Here is a 27,925-nt window from a genome sequence, read left to right on the forward strand (position 1 = left end):
ACTTCGAAAATCTACTCCAACTGACTCCTCAGTCAAGTTTTATGTCTTTATACCATGAGTACCTTACCCACGACGTGCACCCTTCACCAGGCATCTCCAACCAAGTTTGCTTCCCATACTTTTGCAATTCCTCTGTCATTTTTGATCTGTCCATGCGACAAAAAATCCATGGAATACCAGATCACCTACGCTCCAATGTTATTCCGTCGATATTTTCGGAAAAATATGGGAAAGTTGGATCTGATAAAATGTTCTTTACTGACGGTTCATACATAAACGGGTCCACTGGCTTCGGCATCTTCAATGAAAATTCCAGTGCCTCTTTCAAACTCAAAGATCCTTGTTCCGTGTATGTCGCTGAACTAGGTGCGATATACTACGCACTGGGGATCATTGAAACACTGCCCATCGACCATTATTTTATTTTTTCAGACAGTCTCAGCTCAATAGAGGCAATCCGCTCAATGAAGGTTGATAAACGCTCATCTTATTTCCTAACAAGAATAAGACATCTATTGAGTGTTTTGGTCGAAAAATTATTCTAGATTATCTTAGCATGGGTTCCCTCTCATTGCTCGATTCCGGGGAATGAGAAAGCGGACTCGCTAGCTAAGGTGGGCGCTTCAGAAGGCACACTTTTTGAAAGGCAAATTGCCTATAATGAATTTTTTCACATTCCTCGTCAGGACACACTCGTTAGTTGGCAGCGCATGTGGAGTGAAGATGAGTTCGGTCGTTGGTTACACACGATTATCCCTAAGGTCTCGACGAGTGCATGGTTCAAGGGATTGAATGTAGGTCGTGATTTCATTCGCGTGATATCTCGGCTTATGTCCAATCACTACAACCTAAACGCGCATCTCTATCGCATTGGGCTCGCAGCAAACAATCTTTGTGATTGTGGCGATGGCTACCACGACATCGAGCATGTTGTCTGGTCGTGTATCCGGTTCCATGCTGCTCGCTCTCAGCTCTCTAGAGCACTGAGAGCACAAGGCAGAAAATCGGATATCCCCGTCCGGGATATCTTAGGTAGCCGGGATCCTGATCTTCTGCTTCATCTATACCTGTTCCTCAGAAACGCCGATGTCAACGTTTAATGATGTTTCCTTCGTTGTGTCCCCGTTTCATATCCCTCCTATCCGATAGATAAACTTTTACATAGTCGCGGCAATACATACACACACTCTTTACAGATGCACGGGCCGAAGGTTGTGCAGTCCACTGATCATTCAACAAGAGCCAAAGGTTGTACCGCTCATGACAACTCTACACGAACTGATGATTGCGCCGGCTAGTGACCATTCTATCCTGGATTCCTCGAGTCGAGAAAGACGCACCACGCTAGATATGGGGTACAGACTAGGGAGCGTTGCTGATTAATGGTCAGCTGCATCCCAATAGGAAGTAGCCCGTGTCGGGCACACGTATAGAGCATCGAAGACTGCAACATACCAATTATGAGAACACTTGTAATACTCACCTCGAGCCAACCGCGAGTAATCGGTTACATATTACTAACATAGTTGTAAGACAAAAATTGTCAAAATATTGGACTCCCGGCCCCGTCAGGCTAACGCCACATGTGCCTTAATAAAAAATATATTTTGGAAAAAAAAAAAATCTATTGTGAATTTACATTTCATTCTCCTGTTTATAGCAAGCGGACCAATTACTCACAAAGGAAGAAATGGAGGGTATAAGGATATAAGGATAATCACACACGAACATCGATAGATTTAAGGAAAACATATATTTGGGACATGTAATCAAGGTCTAACCGAGCCAACACATCTCTCACCGGCACATTGGGCTGCCTTCCTCTAGCCCGAAGGGAGTTCTCTAAATTCGATCTGGCAACAAGATACACCTCACACGACCAAACAACGTGTTCGATGTCGTGGTAACCTCGGCCACATCCGCAGATATTGTTGCCGGCCAGATTTAAACGAAAGAGTAGCGCGTCTAACGAACAGTGATTGGACATGAGTCGGGAGAAGGTGCGAATAAAGTCCCGACTCAAGTCCAGACTTTTGAACCATGGTTTAAGGCTAACCTTAGGGATAATCGAGTGAAACCACCGGCCCAATTCACCTTCGTTCCATTTGCGTTGCCAGTTAGCGATGGTATTTTTACGGACTAAAGAGTAAAATTCATTGAAGGCGATTTGATGCTGATAAATATCGCCTTCAATCGCACCTACCTTTGCTAATGAGTCAGCCCTCTCATTACCCGGAATTGAGCAATGAGAAGGGACCCACACAAAGGTAATGACATAACAGCGTCTGGATAAAGCACTAAAAATTTCTCGTATTCTCTCAAGGAAGTACGGCGAGTGCTTTTCTGGCCTCACTGAATGGATAGCTTCGACGGAGCTAAGACTATCCGTTACAATGTAATAGTGTTCAACAGGTCGTGAGGCGACGCTGTCCAGCGCCCAGTGTATCGCTGCCAATTCAGCAATATACACTGAGCAAGGAAACTGAAGACTATGGGAGGTGCTGAAAATTTTGTTGAACACTCCAAATCCTGTGAACTCGTTTATAGTGGACCCATCAGTAAAGTACATATTATCACAATTGATACCCCCATACTTTGCATCGAAGATCGTTGGAGCGATCCTCGATCGTTGATAATCTGAATATTCATGGATATCTTGCTTCATGGACAGATCAAAATGCACAGAGGAATTGATGTAATCAGGAAAACAAACACGGTTGGGAATATACGAAGAAGGATCAACCTGCATGGAGATGAATTCATGATATGAACTCATGAATCCGGAGTGAAAATTTAGCTCGATTAGCCGCTCAAAATTTCCGATCACCAATAGGTTCATGACCTTACACCGGATGAAGAACCGAAGAGATAATAAATTGAAGCGATCTTTTAGTGGGAGTAGGCCTGCCAAAACCTCGAGACTCATGGTATGCGTTGAGGGCATACATCCCAACGCAATACGGAGACAAAGATACTGAATTCGCTCGAGTTTAATTAAGTGTGTTTTGGCAGCTGATTGAAAACAGAAACTGCCATACTCCATCACTGAGAGAATAGTTGTTCGATACAACATTATAAGATCTTCGGGATGGGCTCCCCACCAGGTGCCGGTAATTGTACGGAGAAAGTTTATTCTTTGTTGACATTTTTTACTCAGATACCTAATATGGGCCCCCCAAGTACATTTGGAGTCGAACCAAACCCCAAGATACTTGAATTACATAGCATGAGTGATCGGTTTACCCAAAAGTTGAAGCTTTGGTTTTGCTGGTCTATGCTTCCTAGAAAAAACCACCATCTCTGTTTTCTCCGTGGAGAATTCGATCCCTAGCCCAATGGCCCAGGTTGAAAATTTGTTCAAAGTATCTTGTAAGGGTTCTTGTAGGTCGGATTCTGTTGATCCTACGACAGAGACCACTCCATCATCTGCAAGTTGTCTTAGGCTGCAATTTTGTGTAAGGCAGTAGTCGATGTCGCTAACATAGAAGTTGTACAAAAGGGGGCTTAAACATGAGCCCTGGGGGAGGCCCATGTAAGAGACCCGACTTACTGCCGAATCTCCGTGAGAAAAGTTCAAATGCTTCTCACAAAGCAAGTTATATAACATATTATTCAATAGAGGCGGCAGACCCCGAGAGTGTAATTTGTCTGACAAAACCTCTATTGAAACAGAATCAAAGGCCCCCTTTATGTCCAAGAATACTGAAGCCATTTGTTTTTTTCCTGCGTAAGCCATTTGAATTTCTGAAGAAAGCAGTTAAGCAAGCTTGTCCACGATAATTCTTCAAATTTCTCTTGGAACCAAAATATTTGTTTCTATGTTATATCATCGTCTAATATTTGTAAGTGAAAACTAAGCTGAGGTAACATTACCATAAAATTCCAACCTTTGAAAACTCATCATTAAAATAATATTTTTATGCAACGGTCATTCTGTCCATCGAAAATATTTTTAATTCTATTGATTTGGATAGTCATAGTTCAATCGAATATTTCCATCTGTCATTGTAATCTTCAATTCTTTTTATTTGGGTAACTGATCAAATAATTGTTTTTCAATAAAGCACTATAACATGAAGACATAAGCATGGAACCAATCACTTGACCCTGTTTCGAATCACCAAAGGATCGATTCTACTCTGGTTACATTGCTTCCACCAGTAACGTTCGATGAATTGTATCCATTTCACATCCCTACCCCACCGTTTTAAAGCACATTTGTGTATTCCACCCGAGAACAAGGTCAGCCATCTGTTCGTTTGAATTTATCTTAGTCTCGCATTAAGTTCCCTGAGAAAATAAATCCGAATCGACCCATGCTAACGATATTACTGGATGGCTGAAATGGAAAAGAAACGCACAAAGTTTCCCACATGGAGCCCCTCACTCTCTGTCTGTATAAACCAATGTAGAATTTCCACATGTCGTATTTTACGCTGCTCAATGGGTTCGCTTTTCCTCCTCTTACGCAGGACTTTCTTATTAGCAGTTTGTGTGGAACGTGACTACTGGAATTTTCCTTGCGCCCGGGATGCGCCTCGTAACTTCGGAATGATGTCATGGATTCGAGATAATTCATTTGGCAGAGTGAATCGTGCTACATTTTGCTCATATTTTCATTCAATTTAGAAAATGGACAAACTGCCGATTTTTGTCGGGATAGGCAATATTGAACCGTTACAAATTGTCTCTTCAATCGGGCTAGCGTTCCGTCTACGGTAAAAAAAGACTGTGTCACGCAACACGATTTCACTACGCTCCGATGGTTTCCTTTACCGATTGGATAGCAGATTTGCCCGACAAAATATGCTTGAATTAATTGATTGCCTGGAACAATCCTCCAGAAGATTGCAGCTATTTCCGTCTCTTCCCTATTACACACAGCCATGGCGGAAGCGTTTTGTGAGTCACGCATTCTGCCCCAACTTTATCTACGAACTAATTATGGTTTATTTCCTCACGCAAAACATCTCTTTCACTTCGTGTCACGCTGCTTTCAGTCCACCGTACATGCTGGATCCGGCTTGGGGATGAAGTAGAGCGTGCTTCTTCCATTTGCGTAGAACCAGAACTAACAAAAGTTCACTGGAATAGACTAACAGTGGAACTTGATCTAGCAGCTTGTGCTGATTCCTGTTTGAGTCACCCTCGAATAGTCTGCTTGGAGGAAGCTCTCCACTTATTGAAAGGAAACCCACATTACGGGGCCAAACCGAACTTCCGCTCTGCTTTTTAGGGAGTTTTGATGGGTAGCAAAAAGGATTTTCAATCGTAGAAAAGATGTGGATCTAAGAGAGAGAAAAATAAAACTCTACGAAAAACGGTTATCGGAAGGAAAACTTGATGCCGACAAAAGTTTGCAAAAACGGACGATTTAGACAAACGAGTAGAAGGAGGGTGTTGAGTCGTTGACTCTTTTTGTCGTCGTTCTAAATTGATTGATAAAATGAATGTGGCTTTTTTTAAGTGTCGAACTTGGGCAGCGCCAATAGTTATTATTCGAAACTAGCGTACAATTCTTTGTGATTGCCTTGGAGTCACTTTTTAAATATTCAAAACAGGGCCAAAGGTTATCTTCGATTTTGTCGACTGCACAAAATCCTGCCGTTCCGCACGCCTCCAACGCATTATCTAATGAATACGAATGAGATGAAAGTTCCGAGCTCGGTGGCCACCACAGCTTCCGTCGAGTTCAAACAGTGGAAAACTGCTGTCGTTATTCCATCTGCTGTTCCTGGAGTGGTAACAAAGGAAACTAAAAAAAAAACTGTTGGCGCTACCAGGTACGAACCAGGGAAAAAAATATGTGTACAAAAGTATCGCAAAGAAATTGGAAGGCGTCGGCAAAAGTTGCACCTTCTTCCTAGAAGGCAAGACAAAGCCAAGGAAAAAAAAACAAGAATTGCGGAGAGAAGTTCTTATAACAGTAAGCGACTAGAACTCTCTGAAAGTTTATTTAATTTATTCATAACATCCACTGAAGGCAATCGAAATGGAACACTCGTGTGGGGTTTTGGGGCTGGACCGAGTGTGAAAGCGGAATTGTTGACGTTTCAGTTTTCCCAACGCCATCATCATCATCACCAACGCCATGGCAGCTGGTAGACTTTTGTGGAAATGAGTTTTCCTCGGGAAAACGGTACGCATGGGACCGCTCAGGAAGCGCGGGAAGTGCCTGATATTAATTATTTATTTCAGCTACACGCACTTAATTTAGTATCGCAAAACGGTGGATGTTCGTACGGGTGCAAGACAAGGCAAAATTTCAATTAAATGCTGTCTTACAATTCGCTGGATACAGAACTTCTCTCAAGTGTGCCATTCACCGACAGTTTCTCGCTGTTGATTTGGTAATATTCTCTCAAGCATGGAAAATTAAAAGTTAAGACAGAACAATATGGAAAACGGGAAATTTTCATTACGTTGCAAACAGAAAAAAAATTAGACACGAACAATCATGATCTTCAAACTGAATTCACGACTGCTGCTGCTTCCTGGTAACTGTACGTGCGCTCAAATTGTCTTCAACGTCCATCTTCTCCCATCATTCACCCAAACCTGTGCCACCGAAGTTCCCGTCATACGGTACACCCACTTCTCTCGACATCGCAAAGCTCTCATCAAAATGAAGCCACTTCCGCTTCGCCGCCGAAAACGTTTGCCAGCTTCAATATTTCATCCGAATGTTTTTAACTCTTTTTTTGTTCGTTCTTCTAATTTAACTCATATTCACTCTTTTTCTTGTGTCTTCCCTCGACAAAATAAAAAAAACGCAGCATCAACGTCACGTTCCGAACGTATTAGGGTTCCTGTTATTAGTTCTACCATTCCTGCCGGCCACAAATCTAGTTGTAACTGTTGGTTTTGTCGTTGCGGAGCGAGTGCTGTACATTCCGAGGTAAGTTTCGACTGATTCATTTGGTAAGCATCTATCACTGTTTCTTGTTTATTTTTCTTTTTTATTTTGGGGTTTCTAACCATACGATACAAGTTACGAGAAAAGGAAAGCATTTGTAGAAGTGAAAGAATCACGCATCTTGTTGAATCATGGTATGGGTTTCGCAAGGGTTTGTTTTTCCTTCCGTGCGCTGGTTCTAGTTTGGATGAAGTTTTTGCTCCCAGCTTTTCCTGTGTTAGAACAATTGTGTTTAGGGGAGTAGGAGTTTTCCGGTTGCAACTTTTCTGCGTATTGATTATTCATACTAGTAAATAATAAAACTCAACTTGATTGCTAACTTATTGTATTCGTTTTATTAATGTCAGTATACCTAATTAAGGTAAAAATTAAGGGGGAGTTGCTGTGAAGAGTTTTGTCTCTATCAATTATGACTTAGTAGTAAGTTTCACACTTAAATACATCAATTATAGGATTTCTTGTTTTATCACATACGTTTGTGTTATCCTCACATAGTTAATAATGACGACGTTTACGAAGGTCTGATAAAACTACCCACATTATTGGCCCGACCGAGTACACGTCGTGTTTTTACCCCCTGATGATGATAATTGAAAAAAACAGGTGATCGTTTGCTACAATAATTCGTACTCATAAAAAGAAAGTAGTGAGTAAACCTGGAGCCGTATCACTCGTGAGCATTGCAATCATTGCATCCAACTGACGCCATTGCATTAAGGTTCTGAGCTACACAATTGTGTGGGAAATCATCAAGCTAGGCTATCGTCTGCACTCCAAGAAAATAAATGTTCTGGAATTTTGTCAGTGATTTGGACTCTCTCAACAAAGGATGACAGCTAAGCTAATCTAAACTGACAATATTAACAGAAAGGGCTTCTGTTGAGAAGAGTGCAAAACAAAGATAAGTGTGGGTATAATTAGTTGCTTCAAGCCATCGATATATGGATATTTGTGTGCATACGTGCTTACTTCATAACCCGTACGTAAAAAATGTGCATCTTCGCTACGCTGAAACCTTATCTGTAATGATAAATATAAACAAGGAAATGCATTGAACCGACGCTATGGTGAAGTAATTGCTAAGGATGTGCACAAAAACCTATTTAGGGAATACCAAGTTATTCAATAAGTTATAATAAGTAATTAATTTATTTGGGTTCGCGTGCAGATAGAGTTTATTTCGCTTATTTAGTCACCAAGAAAGTAAATGTCGTTCTGGAATTTTGTATGTGATTCGGTTTCGTTTGCCATTATCAAAACTTTCTCCACTAAGGATGACGCGCTTATCTCGAGCATGTATTGTTCTGCGAGCACAATAATGAATCATCAAACAATCATCGTCAAATAATTCTACAATAAAAAAAACATTTCAGGGTGACTAAACTGGTAGAATGGTTATTTCAAAATATTCGTAGTATATAAAATAATATCCGCAGTTATAAACAAGCGACTTGAATTAGACTACAGCGTAGTTCTACGTCAACAATGCGGTCGTGTCTTGAATACAACCTCCTATAATTTTTTCTTACATTCTAGTTTTTCTTTTTGCTTTCTTTTTCTTCTGTTTATGGAAGATTTATTCCTTCTCCATGTTCATCATCTTAAACGCTTTCAGCTGCTTTTTCGGGACAGTTTCTGTACCAAAGAGACCTTGTCTAGCCCCTTAGTTCCTTAGTACCATGTGTTCCACGGTCAATGGTCGTCTCCTCCAGTTTTTTGTTCAGCGGAACGGCGATGGGCATTTTCCAATACAGGTGTAGGCAGGTACTGGTAATTTGGAACGTTGTCTTCTAATAGACCACATTGCACAATGGTGCAGGAAGCGCATTGAAGTGGAAATTAGCATCTAGAGCTTTTTTCATTCTCTAGGCAAAAATTGTCTTTGACAAAGTTGCTACATATGATAGTGCTCATTTTTATGTTGTCAAAAATAGGCTGACCAAAATTTTCGATGAAATACAAAATCTAACCTTCTTATCTATATAGATAGAGGTAAATATAGTTTGACAACGTTGTAGCACCAGTTATTTTAACAACGTTGTAGAACAAAACTTTTTTCTATCTTTTAATATAATCGAATTAGCGCTTTTTTCTAAGTTGCATTAGGGTGACCTTGAAAAAACGGGGTTTCTTGCTTTAACTTTTATACTTAAAATTCTACATCAAAACTGCCTTCAGACAAATTTTAAGAGCTAATTCTACTCAAAGTTATTGATATTTTTCCCCAAGAAATTCGCTCTTCTTATTTGTTTGTCGTTATTTCAAACATGAAAAACAAAATTTCTTGACGGCATTCGAAAGGATATATTTAACTCTACATTTTGTGATTTTTTCGAGACTATGTTTTTGAAAAATTCATATCTCTATTTTAATGATCCCGACACGGCACCATTGTCCAATTTTGATGAATCAGAACGGTTTCCTAATAAAAAATACACAAAAAAATATCGAAAGTTGGTGGAGAGGTCGGTGGGCGTCTTCTAAGATATGGAAGTTTTTAAAATTAAATTCACTTTTGTCTAAAATTTTCCAATAGTGCATTTGAAATGTTATTCTTCCTAGATAGTTCATTGATTTTCCAACAACTTTGCCAACCATAATATTTGAATCAGGCAGCTGAATTTCGAGTTACGATTTTCTGAAAAAAAGAACAATGATATTTAAATTGGTCATATGTTAATGAAAATAAAGATTTTGGATAGCTTGCATCATAAGTATCAAGTTTAAAAAAAAATGTAGAGGGTCGGGTCAAAATTTACTGTTTTTTTGTCGATTTGGCGTAGAATAGCTCTATTGACAAGTTCTGCATTGCAAAATTTTTGTCTTGATAAGATCAGCTATAAGGTAGAATTTAAAATATAAAAGTAAAAGCGAAAAATTCGTTTTTTCATTGTCACCCTAATGCAACTTGGAAAAAAAAACTAAATTGATTGTATTAAAAGATAGGAAACAATATGTTCCACATAGTTGCTTAAAATAACTGGAGCTACAACATTATCAAACAATGGGCCTGATTACGAACGTCACTTCAAAATGCATACAATTCATTTCGTTTTCACCGTGATGTGACGTTCGTGATCAGGCCCAATATCAGACCTCTATCAATAAAAATGAGAAAGTTAGATTTTTTATTTCACCTAATATTTTAGTAATCGTATTTGTGACAACATGGAAATGAGCGCTCCATCATATGTAACACTTTCGTTGAATACATATTCTGTCTAGGGAATAAAGATCTTTAGTTGCATTAGGGTAACCATGTTTTTTCACCCAAAAACTTACAAAAAAATCAGTTTACTCAAATACAAAAAAAAATAACATAGTTTCGAAAAATTTACATTATATGGGTCAAATATGCTCTTTCAAATGTCGGTCATAAACATGTTTATGTTTGCCCGACAAACAAATGAAAGGGCGTTTTTTGGGGATAAAACAATAACCCTTCGTAGAATTCAGATATAGACAAGTTGTGCATCGCAAAATGATTAGTCTTAGTAAGCTCTGAAATTCAGTTTTGATGTAAAATTTTATATAAAGTCTGTCCACGTTAAATTTCGGACACCAAGATGATGCCAGTAAAAAAATTCACGTAATACAACAAAACCGATTGTTTATTTCAGTAAAATAGACTTATATCTAACACAAGGAAAGCTTACTTCGATGTTAATTACGTTGTCTGTAAAATTCACGAACTTTCTTGGGAACATCTGCCATTAGGTTCCGTACAGTATTCTCAGATATGCTGGCGGCGGCGCTTTACCATCTCCTCTTGAAATCATTAATGTCATTCGCTTTCTTCTTAGTTTCGAATAGTTTTCTCTTAATCAGAGCCCAGTACTTTTCCACTGGGCGAAGTTCTGGACAGTTCGGTGGATTTGCTGTTTTTGGTACATATTTGACCTCATGTGCATTGTACCATTCCAGGATGACAAGAGGCCAAATCTGGCCAAAACAACGCTGGAAAGTCGTGGCTTCTTATGAATGGTAGCAACCGCTTCTGGAGGCGGTAGAGACGAAACATTTGGATTTTCGGCCACAACTGCATATGGCCTGCCAAACCAAGTACTTTTTGGGGAATTTAGACTGCTTCTTGGTTCAGAAACACTCGGCTACGGCATTCCTTCGCATTGCAGTATAAAAAGCGAGACCCGGAAGCTGTTTGAATTCTTCGAGAACATAAGTTTCATCGTCCATTATGGTGCATGAACATTTTTACAAAAACTGGGTGTAGAGCACCTTAGCACGGCTTTTTGCAGTGAAATTTTGTCTATCATCACGATTGGGTACCTTTTTCACTTTGTACGCCTTCAGTCGATGCCTCTGGTTCACTTTTTGTACATATGATTTTGATTTTCCAACTTTCGAGCCACATTTCTAACTGAAAGGTTGGGATGTTTCTCAATAATGGCAACCACCTTTCAGTCCATCTGTCGGGAGCATACTTTTCGATTTGTTCCGCTTCCAACCTTCCGATAAACAGTTAAGCGCTGGTCAAACCATTTGCACACACTTAACACGGTTTTCTTCGGCAGTTTTAGCTTTTTGGCGAGATCGCGTACTGACAGTGTTGGATTTTGCTGCCGTTCGCGCAAAATGCGTTTGCGTACTTCCACTTGATTCGACGCCATTTTACCGAACTGAAGAAGAATGTAAACTTGTTGGACATCGAAATAAAGAGGAGGGTTTCAACTGTCATGTAAGTGAAATATTTCATTGATTAGTGAAATATTTCATAAACTACACTGAAATAAAAGTGTCCGAAATTTAACGTGGACAGGCTTTATAAAAATTAGAGCAAAAAACTTTTTTTTTTCAGGGTTACCCTAACACAAGTTAGAAAAAACAACGTTCTGTGGTTCTTTTAGGGAATAGTAAAAAAATATGGTTCTACAAAGTTGCCTCATATAACGGGGGCTACAACATTGTATTCACCTCTATCTATTTATTTTTATAGTTATATAGAAAACTAAATTTTCTATTTCATCGAAAATGTTAGTCACCCTATTTTTGACACCATAGAAATGAGCGTTGTAACAAATGTAATGACTTTGTCGAAGACAGTTTGCATCTAAAGAATAGCTGTTGAGCTCTAGATGCAACTTTCTACTTGAATGCGCTTCGTGGACTATTGTGCAATGGAAGCTACGTTGTTGCTAAATTCCACTTATGTTTCCATCACAGATAAGACAATGAGCTCGACAGTGTACAAGAAGGAGCGTCTTCAGAAGTGAATGTTGCCATTCACCCGATTCCACGATCGCCCCGTGAGATTTTGGCCAGATCTCGCAAACTGTCATTGCAGTAAGGTTGTACTACAATAGTTCAAGATGAACTGGTACAGTTTTTTGAAAATCCTCTGATTAGACCAATATAGAGACACTGAGCAATTATGGAGAGAGAGCTGAAAGTAAAGGGTGATGTACAAGAAAACCTGGTTTTTGTGCATTTCTTTCCTTTTTTGTGCGGTGTATGGAAATGATTATATTTTATAAACTTTTCGGCCATCTTTTTTTTTCGTTTACATAGGTACTGTGTCAGCTAATTGTCAGTCTCATGCTTTGTTTTGTTTGTTGTGTAGTTAGGAGCTTACTGGAGGGAGCAAAGAGTTGATTTTATGATCTACGCAAGTGTGTTGGACGCTTACTGAAGTTAAAAAAAACAATATAACGTGTATTCCAATTTATAAATCCTATAGTAATTGAAGTCCACGTTCCACGCTTTCTCGATCCTGAACCATTACGAAAGACTAATTTCAAAGCATAAATTGTAGTTTGTTCACAACTGACAGTGCAGAAAGAGCAATTTTGCATCTTAACCAGCACCAAACAAGCATCCCACAGAGATCGCACACGGTAACACACAAATACATCGATAGAAATGAAAAATAGCGAGAATGAGTTTTTATGAGGGAACGTTTCTCGAGTTCTTTGCCAATACTATAAACCAGAGGTTTTCAGAATTTTTTTATGACAGAGCACTTTTTATAGCAAAAATATATGACGGAGCACCGGCATTTTTCATCAATAAAACAAATTCTATCTGTATTGACATGTGACAAGTCACTTGTTGGGTCTTGCTGCCTGTTGAAGCTTGCCCCGCCCTTGGTATTTATTAAGAACAAAAAAAAAGGAGAAAACACACATTTATAGAAAAAATTGCTAAATAGGGTCCTTCGCATAAAATTAAAAAACATATACCTATTTCCTAAACTTCGATAAATAAAACCTAAAATAAAATTGAAATGACAGATTAAAAAATAGCTATTTAAGGGTTAAAAGAAAGACGGCACATAGTCATACATAACACGAATTAAGGATTATATACAGCACAAACAACATTACACGACACATTAAAACATCGCTGCGGTTGGTAGTGCTGAAGGCGATGAAAACCAACCCGGATTTGGCGGGTCGTAAAGGTTCCGGTTGGAGCGAGTCGAGACTTGTCTGATCCACGCGATAGAGACTAGACGTGTCCTCAACTACCAACGGGAAGTAAATCCGCGACGATTCGGTGGAACGGTAGTTTCTACGAAGTCCTTTCATAAAGAAGGAAGTATCATTCCGCACAAGCCTAAACCAAACTAGCGGTTTGTGGCGGTCACGTACAGTGGTGCACAGTGGTGTCGAAGAGATTAGTTGGCATTATCGTCAAAACCCCAGAGCGTGGTGTGGCGCGTAGCGTGGCCGAGAATTATAACCGGCACCCTGGACGACGAACGAGAGAACAAGGCGGCGACGATCCGAATCTCCGCCAAACAGGAGAACCAACGCAGGAACGAGGGAGTATCAGCAGCGGTCAGATTCTACGCCGAAAGTGGAGTCAACGCAGGAACGAGGGAGTATTAGCGGCGGGCCCTGACACGACACAATACACACCTGTGAGTATTTGTAAATCTGAGTAAGAGTTAGGGAATTAGAGCAGACAATAAATAGAATAAAGACCGTCTCTTTAGGAATCTATAGCGTGGTGTTTTCCCTTTTCCGAGAAACCTAATTTGGCTGGAATTGAGCCGACCCTGGGAGGGAAAAGAAGGAGTACATGCGGACAGCTGGGCGTAGCAAGCCCTGTGTTACAGACATTACTCAATTGAGAACAACTTTATTTTGGTTACGCGTATCAGTGTAACTAACGGCATCTAACCTGGAGAAAACAAAATAAATCACTATATTATCAGTGAAATTGAATTGAAGATTTCTTTCAAGAAAAAAACCCCTGCTATAAACAAAGCTAGGAGAATGTTGCATCAAAACGGGACCGCAAATACAAATGGCAACCAACAGCAGCGAAAATGCGCTATTTATACATACAGAATATGAACAAATTAAAAGTTTCGTGCAATGAAAACAAGCACAAAGTTCCACAAAGCCAAAATCCGGTGGCTTGAAGCGACTTGATATCAGAGAGGCCAACTATAATTTTCAAGAATCTGGGAGAATGAAAATAAACAAAAGGAAGAAATCAGGATAGTGCATATCAAGACGGGTCTATGGTACTAGGTGAGGCCGTGTCGTCACTAAGTGGGATAGGGGAGCGGTATATGAAAACAGTACGGAAGAAAGCAGAAGGGGAATTATTTCCTTAAAGCGTGAAAGAGACAGACTGATCACAAGCGAGCTAGGGCACAAGCGTATTGTGTTTTGTTTACAAACAAAACACAGTAGACTTCCAAGATGGCTGAAGAGTGGTTTTAGCAAGTTGGCCCACCTTAGGATATACTTCTACGCGCCTTGGTGCATATTAGGTTGTTCGGAAAGTTCATGCCGATTTTTTGGGAAAACAAAAACATCATGTTTATAGGCTGACATACATGAATCAAATTTTATATATACAGTTTTGTCACACAATCGTTCGCCATCTTTCACGCAGTTTAAAAAATATATCCTCCAGAACTTTCTTTTTTGCTTTCTCGTTGAAAACTGTTCAAGGTTTTTTATGCTGGTCATAGAGTATAAATTATTGAACTTGCGATAATTTTGGATAGACCTGCACCTGAGATAATCCGGAGGAACACCATCCGGCTATTTGAGCTGGTGGGGTAGAACCTCCTAGCCAGACGCCAAAATAAAGTGTCGTATTGTGAAAGAGACATGATATTTGGCGCTGCCCTGATGAAGCACGACGCCATACATTGACTAACTTTGGAAGTTGCGAATAATACTTTTGAGAATGTATAATTTTTTTTTTTTCAAAAACCTACAGCATCACTACAGTTAAATACTTTATTTACAACATTCTTCTTTACACTTTGAAATGTATTCATACATCACTAACTCTGCGGCTACATCTACATATTCACATACTAAGGTAATGTTGTTCCTCAAATTTTATCGCGTTCTATTTTTTTTAATTCATTTCATAATCTGGTTTCATGAAATTATCTGGCACTGTTTTGAAAACCAACGATACATTTGAGAGCAGTGATAAAAAAGCTAAGCTCAAATGCATAGATTTTCGAGCTAGGTTGCATCAAAAACCTATATAAAGGGTGTGTCACATCAAATTGCATCACGGAAAAAACGCTGTAGAAATTTAATTTTTAGGAATTATATCTTCAGCCTTCGCTTATAATCAGATAAAAGTTTATAGATCACGTTGGCCATGCTTCACTGTCAATTTTTCGTAAATTTGGAAAAATGTCGTCGAACGAAAAAGAGCGTCGTGAATTAATCCTGCGCACTCATTTTGAGAATCCGGAGTTGTCACATCGGGACATCGGTAAGATGCTGGGAATCGTAAAATCCACGGTCAGCAGAGTACTAAAACGATACTTCGAGAACCTAACCATCGACCGGAAGGTGAAGAACGGCAAAAATGGATGCTCCGTCAGTGAAAAAGATCACAAGTGCGTAGTTAAGCAGTTTAGACGTGATCCGAGAAGTTCGGTCCGGGATGTCGCCAATAAGCTGAATTTGTCAAGTTCATTCGTCCAGCGGACCAAGCAGCGGGAGGGCCTGCGTACATACAAGGTTCAGAAAGCTCCTAACCGCGACGAAAGGCAAAACATGGTGGGGAAGACGCGAGCCCGGAAGCTGTACACCGAAATGCTGACGAAGCCGCATTGTCTGGTAATGGACGACGAAACCTACGTCAAAGCGGACTTTCGTCAGCTGTCGGGCCTGTTGTTCTTCTCCGCAGAGGACAAATTCAGCGTTCCGGAGGAGATTCGCAAGCAGAAACTATCCAAGTTTGCCAAAAAGTACATGGTGTGGCAAGCGATCTGCTCTTGCGGAAAGCGGAGCGCCCCCTTCGTGATGACCGGCACGGTAAACGGGCAGTTTTACCTTAAGGAGTGCCTACAGAAGCGCTTACTACCACTATTGAAGCAGCACGAGGGCCCGACCATCTTCTGGCAGGATCTCGCTTCGTGCCACTATTCAAAGGACGTGTTGGAGTGGTACGAAGCCAACGGGGTCACCTTCGTGCCAAAGGAAATGAACCCGCCCAACGCGCCGGAGCTTCGCCCAATAGAGAAATATTGGGCGATTATGAAGCAGGCCCTCCGGAAGAACTCAAAAGTTGTCAAATCGGAGGCGGACTTCAAGAGAAAATGGATTTCTGTTCAAAAAAAAAAAAAATACAACCTGACGTTGTACAGAACCTTATGAACGGGGTAAAGAGGAAGGTGCGAGCATACGGGCTTGGGCTCGAAGTATGAATAAAAAGAAAATGCCAAAAGTTGTTTAATAGTTTGTATTTTACTGTCTAAAATTTTCAAAAGGATCGGTCTACTGGGCGAATTTCTACAGCGTTTTTTCCGTGATGCAATTTGATGTGACACACCCTTTATTCCAAACGAAAATCAAAATGACAGGTCCCGACAACCAGTGAATGTGAGCAAATGAACTTTTGTTCTTCAATATGTTTTTCCACCCAGTGTCGTTTTCATCTTGATTATCCAAGATGCCAGAATTGAATTTCATTTTAGCCAAATGAATATCAGCTGTTGTTTATTTTTAATCTGAGGCAGCTGTGTGTGGTTGGTTTTAATTTATGCCCTTGTTACCGTCTCGCCAAACAAAATCATGCGCGATTTCTTGCAAAGTTCGTTTCATCGAATTCTGGTGTTTTTGTTCTCTAAATGATCCAGCCTGACTAATTTTTTTATTTTTGAATTCAGACTCAATATCAATGCCAGAACGAACATCGTTTCGAATGTGATGAATATCAATTTGTTGCTTTTGGTATTCAAAGTACAAATAACAGCAAAGTGATGAACCCCACTCAATGCCGCATTCATTATAGCGAATTTGTTCATGCATCAGCGATATGAACAAAATGAACTCATTTGTTATTGTCAGCAATAAAATGAGGGCGGTGTGTTTCAAGCTGAAAAAAAGTAATTTACACTGAAATAAAATCATATTCGTTACTCGTGAATATTTGTTTATATTCTAAGACACTGAGTACAGCTTTTAATCAAGAAATTTTTTACTTAATTGAGCACCATACAAGTTATGGCAGTTCTCATTTCCATTTCCACCAGGAAAACTTTGGCAAGGATTTCAGTATATTTATTACAGCTAATTTCTATTGCGGTAAAATAAAAAGTACGAAAATCAGGAAAAATCAGGCAAAATTGAGTGTTTTTGAGGATATCAAAGAACGTGCCAAAAATGTAAATTGGGGATGCTTACATTTTTCATCAAATTAAACCATTTCCAGACTATGGGATTGTAATATATAGCATATCAAACACATTTTAGAGAATTTCCAATGTGATTGGTTTGCAAATCGTCAAAATACATTCGCAACAAAAAGTAGTGATTAACGTTAACTTTATTCCATAAAACGTGACCTGTTTTCTGATTTGGCACCCTTAATGAAAGACGTAGTCCTACGTGTGGTCCCTATCCCTTGCACGAAAACAGGTCTGCCTGTAGTCAAAAACATTACTCAAATTAAGGTTTTATGAAATAAGATGTCCAGAACAATGGACGATAGAATTGTGTTCGCCGTAATCTCTTCCACATATCCACAGTACACAAACATGTTCATCACAGTAAAATATGATACAAACTGAGAACAACTAAAGTATTTGTCTTATCTGTTTGTGCTCGTATGGTTTTGCGGTTAGTCAATGGTCAGATTTCAGAATATGTACACTCTTCTTCTACAACGAATTTTTAAACCTTATGATCACGCTTAAAAATTGGACCAAATTATCATATTTAACAAAAAAGTTTTCCAAAAATTTGTGAAAACAATAATTAAGTCAGAATGCACAGAGAATAATATTCGTTACGCAGGTTACAAAAACATATGTTCCTTCAGACCAATGCCCTGGGATGTCGCCATCTTTTTTGTAGCTTGGATAGAAAATCATAAGCGTAGAAATTACTCCACTTGGTTGGGATGGGGATGCCAGTCCTTTGGTTCTGACTTTCTCTCTTTGCTTTGACGATATTATTTGCATAGTGGATCCAATTGGTTGCATAATGTGATGAAGTTGTAACAAGCTTATTTATTTAAATTTTTATTCAGGAATGAATTTTTAATAAGCTATGAATCTTAGCATCGAAGATGTTTTTTTTAATGAAATATAACACATGATAGTACCCTCATTAAGTGGACTGGCAGGATGCCGTAATACCATTAAAAAAAGATTGGTATTACGGCATCCTGCCAGTCCACTGTGATTATAGTTAACATATAATTCAAGTATATCTTTTCAGTTATGGATTAATTCACATCGTTGTGATTTAATAAACAGAAATGAGAAGAGTGTGCACTGCTGCTTCTAAACTGGATGCCGCGCCCAAGAGAATTTCGTTGCGTTGCCTGGATAGACAGACAGAAACCAATAGATTGGATCCCTGAAAGTTGGGCCGGTTCAAGACGGTTTTTACTGAAAAACAAGCGAATCTAGTGAAACATATCTTCTAGATGTCGCAATATGGATATATATATTAACGCACAAATAAATTCGAGAACTAGCGTACCAGATGACGGATAAGATGAATATTGATCACCCGTTTGAACGGGAGCAAGGATTAGCTGGAACGGATTTTTCTATTTTCGGTAGGGAGCGTGGCTTCTTATATTAACACGTTCGTCGCCCAAAACGACGTTTCTGAGTTTCTTGCGGAGCCCAACTTGCGGATAAATTATTTAATGAAGATCAAACTTAGCTTGTAGACAACTTTTATATGATCTATCAATATTTAATTTTATTAAAAGATGAATTGACATCAATACATGCCAAATTGACAACACATGCCAAAGTAATATTAGGGTAAATGATCTTGTTTTGTCCAGTCGAAAATATGATCATGGTTTGCCCACTTTTTTGAATGCTCTAATTCATCGCTCCTGTGTCAAATAAGGCCTTCGAATGTTTCGAAACATATAAATTAAATTGCCTTTTACATGATTTATAGTAGTTTGATAGTATATTTTTACGAAATCACATGTTTTAAAGGATTTCTTCTATTTGTGTCAATGCGCCCCTCATTCGAGCTAACTTTTAATCGATCACCAGATGATTATTTGGCACGTATTCAGACCTTTTCTGGATTACAACACTTATAACTATTGTAAACATCATGCTTGCTCACCATTTGTATCGGATTTACATAGCTAAACCATTGAATTAACGCATTTTGATGAACTCAATTCTGATCATGAGTTGTCCAATTCAATAATGTTGTTTTGTCCACATGATTTCTATGGCAACCGCTTGGCGCGCTGCAGGTTGTTTATGTTTGTTTATGGTGTGCTTCGCGCATAGCAGAAGTATGGTTTTTCTGTGTTGATTGTGTTGAGGTGAACACTTCTAAAATGCCCAAGGAAAGGCAATATTCTGAAGAAAGCCTAAATTATGAATAAACCAATATGATGACAGTAAACTCAAGCAATGATAAATGAAACATCTAATTGTGAATTCGAATGTTTTCATTCAAAAATGGAGATTTCTAAAACCGGACAAACCATGATTATTTTTTTAGGCAAACCATGATCAGAGGTGGTCAAACCATGATCATAATTCTTCTTTAAGGAAAATCGTTAAAAAACATAAAAATTTGAATAATTTCAACACCTTATGGCAGTATTAGCAACTAGAGACTTGGGGCTTTTCAACAAACCCAAACTCGTATCGATTATGTGTGATTTTCATGAAGAAAAATCGATTTGCATTTACTAGTTGCGTAAAAACACCCCAAATTGGACAAACCAAGATCATTTACCCTATATAGGTTTTGCAAAAAGCTGCCATACAAACTATCCGCACTATAAATTAATAAAAAGTATAGTATAAACATTATAATAATATGGTTATAATTTTACTATAGTTAAACTAAGGTGCCTATTCTATCAAATTTCTTTTGAAAAACCTATTCAATTCGAACGAGGGAAGTGTCACCCATATTTGGGTGACGGGGTGACGAAAGGGATAACAGATTCATGAAGCTGAGTAAACAAATCACAAATATTTTCATGTGAGTCACCTAATTTGGTAACTTGTTTCGTATTTCTAGATGAAAAAAGATCAACATATTGTTTGATTTCGATTTTTAAGTAGTAGAAACTGTAATTTTGAACACGTTGGGATAACACAATCCATTGAGAACATAAATTAAAAGTGGTATAGTCAAGGGTAGTATGTTTCATCTACACTTTGTTTATAAACCTTTTGTCCGAATCATTGAATGTGTTGCGATCGTTTGTTTTGGTAGGTCTCAGTCAGTTGTTATTATGTGTTCTGTCCATGGATTATGGCATTTTACCCCACCCTATGTTTTGAACTGTCGACGGAAATATCCAAAATTCTCTCCAAATTCGAGTATTTTATATCAAATTATATTCTAGATTGGAGAGAATGAATCAATTACAACAATCGCGGTTAATGGCTGATTTGCTTAAAGGGTGCGTTTTTGTAGCACTCTGTCCTACAGCCATTCCTTGCCGAACTGATATAGTGGTTCTCAGATTTCTGTGAAAATTGGTAGTTTGCTCGCGAAATATTGGACCCATATTTTTAATTGTTTTCATTAATTCGGAAAAGAATTTTTCCCCTTTTTTCCAAAAATGTTTATTTTTCTAAATCATAACTTTTGAACTACTAAACTGATTCAGATGATCGACAATATTACAATTGCAAAACAATGTTTTCACAATTATTGATTGTATTTGTTTTTATAGTTAACATGGTTTAGGGACAAAGAGGGCCATATTGTTATTGTTTTATATATGTTATGAACGGAAGCTTTCATAACATATCCAAAAATGAAAGAGGCGTTTTTCCGTTTTTGAGTTATGATTTTTCAAAGTTAATATGATTTATAGCAACTGTAAAGAAGGTACATTAATTAGCATTAAGATTTTTTATCAATACATCAAATATTGATTACGACGACTTCATCTACTAATGTCGTATAACCGTCAAAGTATGATTTTTTTTTGAAAACCGAAAAATCACTCAAGGGGGGAATACATGAAATTGGGGTTTCCAAAAATTTTTGTTTGATGTCAAACCGATTGAGCAGAAATTTTGCATAGGGTAGTTTTTCGTGGGAATCAACAGTTTTAGTCGATTCCCGTTTGAAAATTCGAAGGTCACTTTTTTCCCATACATCCATTGGCACTCTAATGTAGGCGCATGATAGTCTAGTTTAGGATTGGGCGATCTCGGATCGATTTTCAGAAGATCGATCTTTTCCATTCTGATTTCCGGTTTTTAGAACCGATCTTATGTACTCGAGAAAATCGAGAAAATATTTTTTTTTTACTTCCGGTTTTTTGATCCTAGAGAATTTCGTTGTAGATTTATTTTTCTTATAGGGGTAGTGGGGGCGAATTAGTCACCTGCTTGTTTGGTAGTATTACTATTGACTATAGATGTCGTATTGATAGTCACCTTATGTTTGAAGAATTTAATGACTTTTGAGTCACCCTGTACTTCAGTAGAGCTGTCGCATGTCAAAATACAAATAAAAACAGAAATTACTCTCTCGATAGCCATTCGGCCGAAGTTCTATGCGCAAATTTTTCTAAGAAATTTCTCGTGAAATTTAGTTTATTCAATCTGATATATTGGACAAATCATCAGTTTGGACGTCTGTTCACATATTCTAGGAGAGGTGAAGGTGACCCTGGATAAATATGCCACTCCAACTAAACCAAGCTTCATTATGCGGAACGTTATGTGTTTCTTACTACGTTTTTGTATGCAAGAGAAAATTTAAATTGAGACTCTAGGTGAAAAGGTCAAACTTATTTCACACATTTACCTACTATATCAAATATGATTTGAACAAATTCGGACGAAAACCACTCCAAGCAAAAGAAAGTTCGATTTTTCACCTTTTTTTTTCTAATGATGAAAAGTGTACTATTTTGACTTTTTATAGTAAAAGGCGTTTGCTATCTTCAAAAACAATGCGTTGAACTATAATATTCTTCGAGAAACGGGAATTGAAACGGTATGTGGGTGCTGGAAATGGGCATATTCCTTAGGGTGACAACTAAGCCCCCACTTCTCCTACATCGATGTTAATCTCAAAACCAAAGACCACATAACAATTTTTTAAACATAATGTCAACATTTGGATCGTTTCTCCTACGATTTACTTCCGTACAAATGCTGATACAGACAGAGCTCGCAGCAGCTATTTAGGGGATGTAACCGCGGGTAATACGGACAGTGGGGGTAATATGGACAGGTGGTTGATTTGTTTAGTTACATTTTGAATTTCAGATTTCTGTTAATGTGAACACCTTCTATATGCTATTCTAGAATAGTCAATACAGCCACCCACCCTTATTCCTCTCGAGATCGATAAACGTCCACGCTTCATGTATTACAAACCTGTCCATATTCCCCCCACTATATGTCCATATTACCCGCATCGAAAAAAAAATTGCTTTTCGGTCTGACTTAATTTCAGTAAAAAACATTGAAAAACACTTCTTTGTAAAATAGTTGGTCAATTAGGTAGAAAAACAGTATATTGAACTGCAAGAAACTCAAAGTTTTGGGAAACATGAGTTTCCAAAGATATAATTGAAGTTCTTCTTAACATATCCATTTTACCCCCACCTTTCCTATTGTAACCAGCGGCTAATAGGATCACTGAACTAGATGTTGACATCAATTCCAGGCGAAAGGCTGTTTTTTTTAAGTGACGCCAGAATCAAGAACGATTGGCATGATTGGCTTTCATGGGATCGTTGTAAGCTGAGTTCGGGGTAGATACCAGTTGTTGAAATTCTAATAATGCTTTTTCAACTAATTTATTTAATAACGATTGACGGCACAAAATTAATGACCTAGAAAATGTTTTTTGTCTGGACTTTATTTTTTTTGTGGCCTTCATGTTGGAACACGGAACAAAATGCTTTTGATTTTTTAATAGAACTATGAATTTTTGTATTCCCTGTTTAAAGAAAAGACGACACTATTATAAAATAAGCAGATAAATTGAAAAAAAAACCTTTTGATTTTTCATAGATCAATTCGGCAAAGATCGGTTCTTTGGTACCGATTTAATCAATGAATCGTTCCTTACACCATTTGGAAAATCGATTCGACAAGATCGATCTTCTTATAAAGCTCACCCAATCCTAGTCTAGTTGCATATCAATATTGAAAGAATCTTACTGGCTTTAATTTGATATGTCGATCATCTAAATCGGTGTAGCATTTCAAAAGTTTTTGGGAAAAAGGGAAAACATTTTTTTTGGACGACCTTCAAATAGAAATGAAGTGCTTCCGTGGCCGAATGACTAGCGTCAGATATTATCATGTCGGCTGTTCGAGTTCGATTCTCATTCTGGCCGAAGGATCTTTCGTAAAACAAATATTCCGACTTACACTGTGGTCACGCGTATTCTAGAGCTTGCCACTCATATTACATTTCAAGGCGTGTTATTTGGCATAGGAATCTCAACTAAGTACTACTGACGCAATTAATACTTACGTTGAGATGACGAAATTTCCACTGGGAAAGTTAGTGCCATTCAAGAAGAAGAATAAAATAGAAATGGGCTCCCCAATGAAAAAATAAAAAAATACTTATATTTTGCGATAAGGGACAAAACTACCAACTTTCACCGAAATCTGAGAGCCCCTATATCGGTTTGGCATGGAAAGACTGTATATAAAGATCAATAAATCCATTTGAATCCGAAATACCCGCAAATGTGGTTGCTCCATCACTCAATGGACCATGAAATGAAGTTTAAGGTTTATGCCAACAAACCAGTAACTATTGATGAAACTGAAGCCAACGCACGAATCACCATTGTTGTCATTTCAGCGGAAATTGTGAAACGAGTCATCGTAATTTGGAACACCGTAGACAACAATTCAAAAATGTTATGGTGGTCATTTGAATGATATTTTATTCATGTAATTTATGACATGAAATTTCCCATTTAATAATGATTTTTTGTTCTCTTTTTGGCCGGAATTTCCATGTTTTATTTCAATTTTTAATCCTATAGCTCTTTTGAGAAACCCATGAAAACTCTTATTCTATAGACCTTAGTATTATTCTGTGTATGCAGAAATCAGCATCAGCAGAAATCAGAATAAAAAAATCATTATTTCCTTTGATGTTTTTTCGAATAATTATTACACGCGAGATATTGTATGAAACTAAAATTATTCTTTCCACCGTGATTCAATAATTGCTGAATGAAAACCCCAAACTGATGCAATTCTCCATACTCCTACAATTTTCAGTATGGGCAGCGTGATTCTGGTCGTATACGGTGCCCAACTGTTGTGGGAGCGTGCACCAAACATCCGGAAGCCGATGCTCGCGCTGGGCATTCTACTGATTGCCGCCGGCTGTTTGAAAACACTCTCGCGCAACCTGGACTGGAGCTCACGGGAAGCCTTGCTCAGGTGAAACACACAGAGATTGCATTTTCCGCAATCAAAAACAAAATGCTTAAACAATTAAAAAAAATTAACCCCATTCTCTTTATGAACCCCTCTCGGTACAGGTCCGGGCTGAAAGCGTTGCCACACAACGCCAAGATGCATTACAATTTCGGTAATTTTCTGCGCGATTCATCCCAGCCGGAGCAAGCCGTTGCGCACTACCGTGAAGCCCTGCGACTGTGGCCAACGTATGCCAGCGTGCACAACAACATCGGGACGTTGATGAGCGAATTCGAGACCGCCGAATATCACTTCCTGGAGGCCATCAAATACTCATCCGAGCACATAAACGCGCACTACAACCTCGGCCAGATGTACCGGTAAGTCTCGCATTCACTCTCGAAGGCCACATGTGTGATTTAGCCGACACAAGAAAACTACGACAACATCGGAAACATTGAATCCCAGCTTATGTTCCTTCCTTCCCTCCAATAATAGCCCCCGAAAAAAACCCGCATCTGTTTTCCAGTGAATTCGACCTTTCTGAAAGCTCAAATTCATTCGCCACCCCCATTTTCGGTTCAAATATCTGCTCTCGTTCTAAAGCTTTCCCAACACATGGGAAAGAATTTTTAATCTGGGAATTGGGATTACTTTCGGCTAAATGCCACTCCGACTGCGTGTGTGGCTGTATGTGGGCGCACGTGTCTGTATGTGATGCACGTTGGTGTGTCTGTCTGGTTCTGCAGAGACCTAACCCGAAGGCTTTGAAAAGTGTTTAAAGTTTTATGGTTTCCGCTGCTAACAGCAGCAGCCGGTTTTTTTTCTGTGGCATTTCTCTGTGGGGAAACATAAAAGGATATCACATCAATCCAAATTTTTCTGAGTGTGTGTGCGTGCGTAAAATACCCCTTTTCGCATTTTTCTTCTTCCAGTCGTCGTTGTTTATTTTACTTTTTTGTTTGTGTGAATAAAAACACAATCGACGAAAGGTGATAAATCATCTCACGTTGAAAGTCGCCCAGACGGAATGGATTCTAAGCTGGGAAATTGTTAAGAAAAATTTCTAAATGATGATCGACATAGCTTTTATTCAACATTGACAGTTGACGTGAAGACACCGATATTAATCATTTGTGCTTCGTAGATCGTAACGCGTTTGAGATGAATAAAAGCTTGGGAATTGATCGCTGCCTGTCGTGAGAAGTGGTTTGAATTGCTTTTCAAAATGATACAATGACTGAAATGTTTTGTCTGACATAATGACAAATAGTTTTTTGAAAATATTCGAACACATTTGGAATCGAAGTTCGAGCAAATGAAATGGGACAGCCGAACGAAAAACTTTGTTTTCCTTTTTTTTTGTTGATCTTACCCTTTGTTCCCACTCGTATACGTGTATACGTGTCGATATGTTACGCTGAATTCTAGTGATGTTTATATTTCCCTACAGGATTTCAAGGGAAATTGTCCCCTTCACTCGAAACGTGTACTTCCGGGGACGACAATACACACCAGGCGTAGATTGAAAACAATCTCTTTCATATTTTAATTTTCCATCCGATGAACACGAGAGAATGAAACCTCCGCCGTTGGAGAATACATTCAGCACAGATAGGAAAATTGCTCCCGAGATACTTTTCCTTTTCAGGGGGAAATATATTCCACCATTGCATGCGAAGCCTCGACTCGCATGCATGGCGTGTCATTATTCCCATCTACAGATGCGAACGTAACTTAAGTCCCCAAAGTACGGGGCAGACGGGAATGGGAACAGGAGCGAGAACGGGAGCTGTTGTGGGCTTAGGCACTCAAGTTCGTGCACATGGTGTATCTCTCAGTTGCCTTTCCCCGCGTGTGGCTGGATTCGAGCATAATTCAACGCCCCGAGAAGCCCACTGAGGTGGAAGTTGCTTGGTTGGCATCTTAAGCCTGGCATTGTGCCCATAATTTCACAGTGCGTGACTCGAACGGAACAGTGCGCATCACGCACAAGGTAAACGAATCGAGTGCGGCTTTTTTGAAGTATCATTTTTCACGTAACTGGATAAATAATTTCAAGATTCTGAAAAAAAGCCACAAAATCTAAATATCAGCCGAAATTCATATATAGAATTATTCGCATATGCTGTCCCCGGCACCCTATTAAAATTCTCCATTGGGACCGCATCGTCAAAGGAAATATGAATATGTGCAACTCCCCCTGTCTCTTAGCAGGGCGCAATGAAGTAAGCAACATATGTTACTACAGTGAACCTTCGTAAACTGAAATACTTAAAGGTGATTCACAGAATGCCAAGATAATTAACTCTGTATATTTTAAAGAGAAACCCAGCTTTTGCCTCCCATATTTATTTAATTGAATTTGCATATTAGAATTCTGTGTAAATATGCTTGTTTTTCTATTGTTATATTTTCAGTTATGAATGTTTGATTGTTTAATTTTAAAACTGCCTACTCAATCTAAGACCTCAATCTACTACACTGCGTTTCACAACTATAGAGCCACTCATTTCTTCTCAGTTTCCAGAGATATGTAAGAAATCGGTTGAATTAAAGTTTATAGTGTAGGGAATAATAACTATCTTTATTTAAAAGATTGGGCATTTGAACTGTATTGTTGTGTTCAGGCGCGAAACATTAAAAAAACTAAAATTCCAGTGTTTCATAGTGATAGAACTAGATGGAAAAACTCTCATTCCTTTACGAAATAAACGTCGATTTCACATGAATTACAATAAATTTCTAATTTGTAGGTCATCTTTAGTTGTCAATCAGAATAAATAATCCATTGTCAATCAGATCAAATAATCCATTCCTTGACTTTTGGGATTTTATGAATTCATGTCAAATTACCCAATTTCACGGTGTTTTTGATACAAAAACAGAAGTGAATGATTCTGAACTACTTCATTGCTCCTCTGCGTAGAACGAAATACACACTACAACATGTCGCAACTTGGTCAAAACCACCCCGAATGGGTTATTTGATCTGATTGAGAGCTAAAGATGACCTACTAATTAGAAACATATTGTAATTCACGTGAAATCGACGTTTATTTTGTAAAGAAGTGAGAGTTATTTGATCTGGTTCTATAGTTATGAGACACTGGAATTTTAGTTTTTTGAATGTTCCGCGCCTAAACTCAACAATAATGTTCAAATGGCCAGTCTTTTAA

At 38.6% G+C, this 27,925-nt stretch overlaps 1 protein-coding gene across 1 annotated transcript in view; it reads left to right on the top strand.

Moving 5' to 3' along the window:
• The window catches only part of LOC129770874 (protein O-mannosyl-transferase TMTC1-like), a 585,978-nt gene that overhangs the window by 477,928 nt on the left and 80,125 nt on the right, over nucleotides 1–27,925 (top strand). Inside the window, exons 7-9 of the mRNA XM_055774024.1 lie at nucleotides 6,777–6,898; nucleotides 24,603–24,767; nucleotides 24,869–25,126. Of these exons, the coding sequence (XP_055629999.1) occupies nucleotides 6,777–6,898; nucleotides 24,603–24,767; nucleotides 24,869–25,126 (545 nt within the window). The remainder of the gene's footprint in view (nucleotides 1–6,776; nucleotides 6,899–24,602; nucleotides 24,768–24,868; nucleotides 25,127–27,925) is intronic.

The sequence above is a fragment of the Toxorhynchites rutilus genome, chromosome 2 (assembly GCF_029784135.1).
Source record: "Toxorhynchites rutilus septentrionalis strain SRP chromosome 2, ASM2978413v1, whole genome shotgun sequence".
In the NCBI taxonomy this organism is placed as follows: domain Eukaryota; kingdom Metazoa; phylum Arthropoda; class Insecta; order Diptera; family Culicidae; genus Toxorhynchites; species Toxorhynchites rutilus.